The 8,080-nt window shown below is 41.1% G+C and overlaps 1 protein-coding gene across 1 annotated transcript; it reads right to left on the bottom strand.

Moving 5' to 3' along the window:
* Nucleotides 1–2,587: 2,587 nt before the first annotated feature.
* On the bottom strand, nucleotides 2,588–7,451 carry zfp64 (zinc finger protein 64 homolog (mouse)). Its single transcript, XM_036592481.1, has 6 exons — nucleotides 7,183–7,451; nucleotides 6,789–6,944; nucleotides 6,154–6,300; nucleotides 6,010–6,072; nucleotides 5,680–5,931; nucleotides 2,588–4,242 (listed from the first exon to the last, which is right to left on the bottom strand). The coding sequence occupies exons 1-6, from the start codon at nucleotides 7,202–7,204 to the stop codon at nucleotides 2,783–2,785; spliced, it is 2,100 nt and encodes a 699-aa protein (XP_036448374.1). The 5' UTR covers nucleotides 7,205–7,451; the 3' UTR covers nucleotides 2,588–2,782.
* Between the last annotated feature and the right edge of the window lie 629 nt (nucleotides 7,452–8,080).

Below are 8,080 nucleotides of genomic sequence, written 5' to 3' on the forward strand. Positions count from 1 at the left end.
ACGGAAATTCAAAAAATTATTTTTATCATTTTATTAATTATTTTTTAAACCCCACCAGCAATAGAAGGCATAAAATAGAAAGTAGTTTTGACTTGTTTAACTACTTTTTGGTATCAGCTTAATTCTATATGTGTTATTTTATAGGTTTGATGTCTTCAGTGTTGTTCTAAAAAAATAAAGAAAACACTTCTATGATCAACTGAGTAATCCAAACTTTTGACTGGTAGCATAATGTTGTATTGAAGGCTATTTCAACATAGGTTAAACACCTTAAATGACCATCAATAGGCATTGGCATAATGTCTGCTGAGAGAGAGAGAGAGAGAGAGAGAGAGAGAGAGAGAGAGAGAGAGAGAGAGAGAGAGAGAAGGTCAGTGCTGAGCTGCTAAAGCTATTAGCAGTGACGGAAAAATCAATGCTCACTTGTTCCTCAGAGAAAGCCACTCAGATGGAGCTTTCGCTTCCTTGCAAAACCTTGCAAAAGAGACTCGGGCAGGAGACAGTGGCAACAAGGTCACCAAATAGGCTATCGACTGTTTTCAACACAGGACTTCTTCTTTCAGAAACATGAGGAAATTGACTTGAAGTCAGAGGAGCTCTTATGGAGGACGTCTTGAAGCACAATTCAGTCCGCCAAGAAGTGCTAATGGGTCTGACAAATATTCTGGGCAAATGTGACCTGCCTGTTGCAAAACCACAACTCAAACATTGAAACCAGGTTCACCTAAAGCATCCCAATTTGCGAAAACTTTCTACAACGTCAAACCAACTGGCCAAAGATCAAACTTAGCATTTTGCTTACAGTGGTCAATGGCTTGCCTATGCAAAGATCCATATTTCTCTTCCATCAAAGCAACCTTTCACAAATAATTGATTACTCGTTTGAAGTAATAAATAGAAATTAAATTCTAAATGAATTGGCTGTTATTATTTACTAGTTTACATTGGTACAAAGCCTGAAAGACATGCATATTTATTTTCTGGCCACAAAGTGACATAACATTTTTTAATTAAGCCTTTTTTCAAATATTATACCCTGAAATGGTTTGCAGGGGCATCACTAGAGATCTATGGATAAGGGGCTGGGCATTTACTGGGCAACAACCTCCTCCCCCGGAACCTGAACCAACACTCTTGAAAGTTTGTTATTATGCATTTTTATATTTTTATTTGATTTTCTGGCAAAATAATGAATAATGACTTCTAATACAAGCAATAGTGACAGCCCTGTATTCAGTAATGAATCTGTTTCATGGGAGTTGTTGACTCTCACACACAGGTGCTCTTGTCAGCATCCTCAGCCTGCCAGAGGAAGAGGCCGCGCGCATTATCTGCATGGACTAGCTCTTAGCGAGTGTGCAGTCATGGCATGTGGCACGGGAAGCGGTCTGCTGCGACTCCGGTGGTCAGGCAAACGCAGAGGCAACACACCACATTCATATTTCATGTCTTTGTCTCTGCATCTCTGCAACTGCCTGAGAGATGTTATCTGGTAACTGTCACAGGAAATAAGATTATTCACACATGTGCCTGAGCGCAGACATAGACTTAACTGTTCAAATGTGGAGAAGGAGCAAGTTTTCAGCACAGCAAATCTGGGCCGTGAATGTTTTAATTTCACTGCAGCTGCATTGTCGCTAACGGACTTAATGACTGATGCTAGTCTTATACGACTTTTTGTGGGATAGTTGTTGGTTTATATGTCAATTCATTATGAAGTAACATCACATTTTGCAAAAGACCCCAATTCATCAGGTCAGAGCATACAAGCTATGCAAAGCGCATAAATAACTAATATTTAGAAGTGTTTTTTAATCCGACTCCTGGCAACCCAACTACACTATCAGAATACTGTGTCCTTTCGCCACTAGTCAGAAGTTGCGAAAGTATCCAGCATTTCAATAGCTCTTTACCGCCATCTTCAGGGAAGAAGACGTGTAATAGAATGGTAGGAGCATTTTCTAGATGCATGTTGGAGCTGTTTCTTTAATAAAATCAACTGCTTATTTTGGACAGTATTTTTTGTTTGCAGAAACACTTACCATTTGTCCCTCACTGTTCAACCTGAACATATGACGTTTTTTTCAGTGTGCACTCATTCGACCTTCCGTCTGGCATCACCCATCTAGCAAGTTCTTTCCAAATACACTTATCTGTACCACATCAGCTGACCAAAACTGCACAGAACAAAGTGAAACGTGCAGAACGTCAGGGTGAGTTTATAAAGGTACATCATGTATGTACTACAATCCCAAATGCAATAACTGCAGCCATAATACATATTTAATATGTGCAGTATGTACGGATTGCCACCTATCTAATGGTTTGGAATATCACTAAGACATAATTCAGACAATTCAAAACTAAACTATAACAAAAGATGAACAATTTTACTCATTAAGTCAACATTATACAAAAGCATAGATTCCATAGTCCACAACTGTTAATTGTATAATGTTAGTGACAGAGAAAATCTCAAGAGCTCTAAATAAATTAACATGCTATAAATTCTGAAAAAAAACAAAGCTTTATTAATTAGCTGTTAAGGAGATTAAGGTGAAAGAAAAAAGCATTCTTAACTGTATTGTATGTTAATGTAACTATACTTTATTCCAAGTTATTTTTGAGCATTTCTATTGGTCAATTTGTCATGAATTGTTCACACAGAGCTCATGTTTTCAAAAAAAAACAACAGGCAAAGAAAATGAATCTTTAAATGACAGGCATGATATACAAGTCAATGAAACTAGAAAACAAAAAGATGTTAGCATCTGTGCCTCGATCAGTCCTCACAGCTGTCTGCTGTATTAGAGTCTGAAAAGATATTATGGGGTGAGAGCTGGTATATGGGTGCCTGTTGGTCCTGAGTTGAGATGGACAGGGGGACGCTGTGTACAAGAAGGGTACTAGAGGGCTCCATATCTAAGCTGGACATTACTAAGCCACCATCTTCATCTGAAACCCTGTCACATGGCTGCTTAGACATTTCCTGATGAGGCCTGTCCATGTCTAGGGGTACTCCGAAGCCGGAGTCTGACGTCGTGGCGACGGAGCAGTTGTCCTCTGTGACCACAGTGACCTCCGTACCGCCTTGCTGAATGAGAGCGTGCAGGCTGTCCAGGTCCGAGCAGGCTGTGATGAACGTGTGGCTGCTGTCTGAAGAGGGGACTGAGCATGTGCTGATAAAGTTCTGAGTAGAGTTTGTAGTCTGAGAAGAAACATTTGTCTGCAGTAAACTCTCCTGAAGAGGGCCTTCCTCTTCACTGGGACCGATGTGAGTTAATAATACTGTCTGGTGCTCATGGCTGCTCTCTGCTGGTGGGCCAATATGTTGCACTGGTGTTAGCAGACTCACTTGCTGTATTACAGGGTTCAAAAGCATGTCCTGTCCTTCTGAACCGAGCAAGACTGTACCAGGTTTAGACGAGGGCACATCTACTGTCGCCTGGATTAATGTACCCTCCTGACCCAGAGGGGGTGCTACAATGATCTTAAGCTGTGTGCTGCCAAAGGAAGAAGCTGAGTTGTTTGCAAGAGTCAATGAAACCTGCCCTGCAGCCTGTGTAGGTACTTTAGTCATAGCTGTGGTTTGTGACTGTGATGTGGCATTGCTCTGCTGCTGTTGTGTGTTATTATTGTGCTGCCTCTTATGACTGCGAAGCGAGTCCTCTCTTACAAAGGAGGCATCGCATAGGTTGCAGTGAAATGGCCGAGTTGCATCTAGCCTGGCCCGGTACCGTGAGCCAAGGGGTTTGGGCAGCGGCTCCTGGCCAGCTCTGCCCCCCCTGCCTGCTTTTACTCGCTTCTCGGCTTTCTCCCCATGGCACTTTCTCCTGTGGATGAGCAGGTTGCTGCGCTGCTTGCTAGTGAAAGCGCAGTGCTCGCACCTGAAAGGCCGCTCGTCTGAGTGGACACGCTCATGGACTTTGAGCGCGCCCTTACTGGAGCATGAGTATGAACACTGGTCACACTGGAGTGGTTGGGCAGGCCGGTGCTGGCGGGAGTGGTGGCGCAGGGCCGCTTTGGCTGAGCAGCGGAAGTCACAGTCTGGGCAGCTGTATGAGCCGGCTGCACCGTGCTTCAGTTGCACATGTGACTTCAGGTTGGCCTTCATGGCGCAGCGATACTCGCAGAGGTCGCACTTATAGGGCTTTTCACCCGAGTGGACCCGGCTGTGCCGCTTCAGGTCTGAATTGATTTTGAATTTGGCATCACACTGGTTGCATTGGAATGGGGCGTCTCCTGCAGGTGGGCAAATGCAGAGTAAAAAAAAATCATATTCTCAATATATAAATGTCATTGTAAAACAGCTTTCTAAGATCTAATATAAAGTCATTGAAAAACACTCCACATAAACATGTCTGCCTCAAAACTTAAAATTATGTTCCCTTTCAACCACAGTCTACTTCAAGTAAACCACATTGCACTGTTGTTGGACTCAACTCTGACCCCTAGAGGTGATAGGGAAAAACGAAGCATCAACATCTCGTACCTCACTATGAAACTGTAAGTAGTCAAATGAGCGTCTTTAGCCAAAGGCTGATACTACTGCAATGCTCAGGGGCAAAAAACACCCAGAAAAATATCTTTAAAAAAAGACAATAAAACAGCTTCAGCTGATTCAGAATGCAGCCGCCAGAGTTCTCACTAGGAGTAAAAGAAGGGAACACATTACCCTCATTCTTAAATCCTTACACTGGCTACCAAACTGTTGCAGAATAGACTGTAAAATACTATTATGGTCTATAAATCGCTCAATGGTGTAGGACAAGCATATTTATTTCATACGCTGCAGCGATATGAGCCGAGCAGAACTCTCAGATCATTAGGACTCAGTTAGTCCTGCCGAAGGTGAAGACTAGACATGGAGAAGCAGCGTTTAGCTACTATGCTGCTCTTAAATTGAACCTGTTGACAGAGAGCATTAGAAGAGCCCCAACACTAGACACTTTTGAATCCAGGCTCAAAACGTTCCTATTTGAGCAGGCTTTCAGCTCAGTTTAAACACTGTTACCATTTCTAGCGGTTTTCCTCTGTAATGGCACTTTCTTAATACTAATTTAACTTTTAATCTTTCATATTTAATTTGATTTTTAGATATCCTAATTTAATGATTTTCTCTTTTAAATCTATTGTTTTAAACATGTTTTTAATTTGTATTTTCCTTTACTTATTTTCTCACTTGTAAAGCACTTTGAATGACAGCAGTGTATGAAAGGTGCTATATAAATAAACTTGCCTTACCTTTAGAGCCATCCGGCTTAATAACACTTTTCTCACAGGGTTATACATCATTTGTCTGAGTAAACTGGGAGAATGATGAACTTTCGCGGTCAATCAGAAAGCTAGATGTGCCCATTACTCCTGGCATGAGCTTTTATCTATTCTGATTCATTTGCATTTATGTACTGACTTTTATTGACTATTACACTTGATCTAATCATGATTTCTAATTCTGTTATATTTATACTGTGGCTGTCATATTTGAAGGATGGGGTGTCTGTTATATTGAAAATTGCATAGCAAGTTCCCTCAAAGGATTATTAAAGTATGTTCATCTATATCTACCCATATTACCAATCAAGGTGGTTACCAAGTGAAATAAACATCACAATTTAGCCAAAGAAGCAAAGCAAAATAAATAAAAAAGAAAGCACCTGTGTCTGTAAAAGCACTGACCTGTGTGAGAGCGCAGATGGACAGTGAGCTGGCTGGAGTTTCGACTGGCATACGGGCAGATCTGGCACTTAAAGGGCCTCTCGTTGTAGTGGATACGTAGGTGCTTCTTCAGGCTGCTGCTGTCGGCGGCAGCATACGGGCAGTGCTTACATTTGTGCGGCTTCTCGCCTGTGTGTGAACGGCTATGCAGGTTCAGCTTGTCCCGTCGGCTGAAGCGCTTGTGACAGAGCTCACACTCGAAAGGCCTCTCACCTGGACAAGAAAGCATTTTGTTATGTCTTTATGGATATCTCAGGTTAAAAGGTGATGAGGTGAGGAAATATTTCTTACCAGTATGTGTTAGCATATGCCTTTCCATGTCTTTTTGGCCATACTGTGTTTTGAATGTACAACCTGAAAGCAAATAATGCGTTTAGACAAAGAAGACAAGACAGCATAATGTGTTAAGTATATTACTGAGTTGTGGTCTCTTACCTGTGAAGCAGCAAATGTGTCTCTTTTGAGCTACTGCAGGTTTCAGCTTTTTGGAGGGTGTTTTCTGGGTTTTAGTAATGGTCTTCTTGACAACCTTTGATACACATGTCTGAAAAGCCTCCCCCAAGGTAAAACCTTGAATGGATTCTGCACAATACAGAACGAAAACAAGGCTTTAATGAGATGTTTTCCCACAGATCTATGGGCCCAGGCACTGATTCTGGTCTGATTCGCTCCCTCAAAAATTAGAACTGACTAAGTTAATACATATGAAATTCTGAGAAACTGTTTTTGTTTTCCTCTAACATGCATCATGAAGCCACAATAAGGAATGTGTAAACTTATATATTTTTCCCTGAGAAATCACAGGTTGTCTGTGGATCATTTCCATAATCAATCTGAAGGCACTAAACCATTCTAAGACTTCAAACGTATCTTGTCCTTATCTTATCTGCTGCCTTACAATGAACAGTAGTTCCATTTCTATGTTTCTAATGTGCTTGACTGTGGCTTCTAATGGAGAACTTAAAAAAAAAAATAGTATGCACAGATACCACTTCATTGTTATTATATTTGATATTATTAAAGGTCTCTATGTCTTAAGATAGGAGCCTTATTGCTGTTGTCTGACCTACCAGTAGCTCCTGCATTAGTGGTTGATATGTCTGTCGTGGGAATTTGGCAACAACTTTGCTTGTGGGCAAAAAAGACTTCAAAATTGTTGTACTGCTGCTTGCAGAAGCCACAGATGTGGATGTCTGGGCTCACCTCAACCAGCAGATGGTTTATCCCTGAAAAAGAGAAAATCGTTCATTAGCCATGATCCTAGTCATGTCCTAGTCAGCTTCATTTCAGAATTACTTCATACCTCCAAACCACTTAGCAGCCTGACTGAATGATCAGAATTATAGCCACGTATACTGAACATTTGATAGCTAACTAGCTCGAGTAAGTGAGATAAAGATTATAGCAAACACTCTTTTTCTCCCTACTAGCGTTCTGATATCAATCTAAGCAAACCTGGCTTACCATCTCCGTTGAAGGATGCCATTTAGTTCAGATGTTTGTTTTTAGCCTGTCAGCTCTGTAGGAGATGTACAGCCGGAGCCATGCGGAAATATCTGTATTACAGTGCTTAGTTATAAGGCCACGCTTGGTGTATTGCAAATATGAATGTTATCACTTCAGCCCATCTGAAAGTCTTTCGTAATTGCAGGCATCCCCACGGATAGCCGTTGTATCTAACAACACTGTGTGAACTCCAAAGAGGTGAACGCCATTTTTTCTTTCTCCTTCTCCGTCTTCTTCTCGGGCTTCATGGCGTATTGCTGCCACCTACAGTGAGGGGCTGGAAGGCCGAATTGGAATACTTTGAGCCCTCAAAAGAAACAGCAGAAGACACAGAGAACTGCACCATTTTTCGCACAAACTTAGGTGTTTTCACTAGGTGTATTCAGGGTTTAGCCATTCTGCTGTCATGCCCGCTTTGCCAGCCATCCGTACGGTTCAATGCTACTGTCATTTCAAATTCAAACTTCAACTGAAATGAACGGATCAGCGCGAGCCCGATCCAACCGTCGTTTGGACTGCTACGGTTGAGGAGTCTAGTTTTGTTTTTCATGTTTAGAATTAATACGTGTTATTATAAAAAAGTTAATTTGTTATGATATATATCACAATTAAATATTCACAGTAACAAAATGTTCTGGTTTAACATTTATTTTTTACTTAATGCAGAAGGAAGCCTGATAAAGTATTTGTGCATGCTGGGTATTAAGTTAGTGAGATGGACGAAAACACAAAAAGGATTCAAAAATCTGGTTTCTTTCAAATTGTTGAGGCTGCTACGCTACAGAATATTACATATTAGCAAATAATGTATTAAATGCTAGTTGTAGCTCAGAATGCTTCTTTAATGTTGATAAAT

This window comes from Colossoma macropomum, unplaced genomic scaffold, assembly GCF_904425465.1.
Source record: "Colossoma macropomum unplaced genomic scaffold, Colossoma_macropomum, whole genome shotgun sequence".
Lineage (NCBI taxonomy): Eukaryota > Metazoa > Chordata > Actinopteri > Characiformes > Serrasalmidae > Colossoma > Colossoma macropomum.

Excerpts from the sequence above, each read along its gene's own strand:
- zfp64 (XM_036592481.1), bottom strand. The coding sequence starts at position 7,204 with ATGGCATCCTTCAACGGAGATG. Across the intron at positions 6,945-7,182 it reads GGCATCCTTCAACGGAGATG|GGATAAACCATCTGCTGGTT; the intron begins GTAAGCCAGGTT and ends TCTCTTTTTCAG. Across the intron at positions 5,932-6,009 it reads GCATATGCTAACACATACTG|GTGAGAGGCCTTTCGAGTGT; the intron begins GTAAGAAATATT and ends TTTCTTGTCCAG.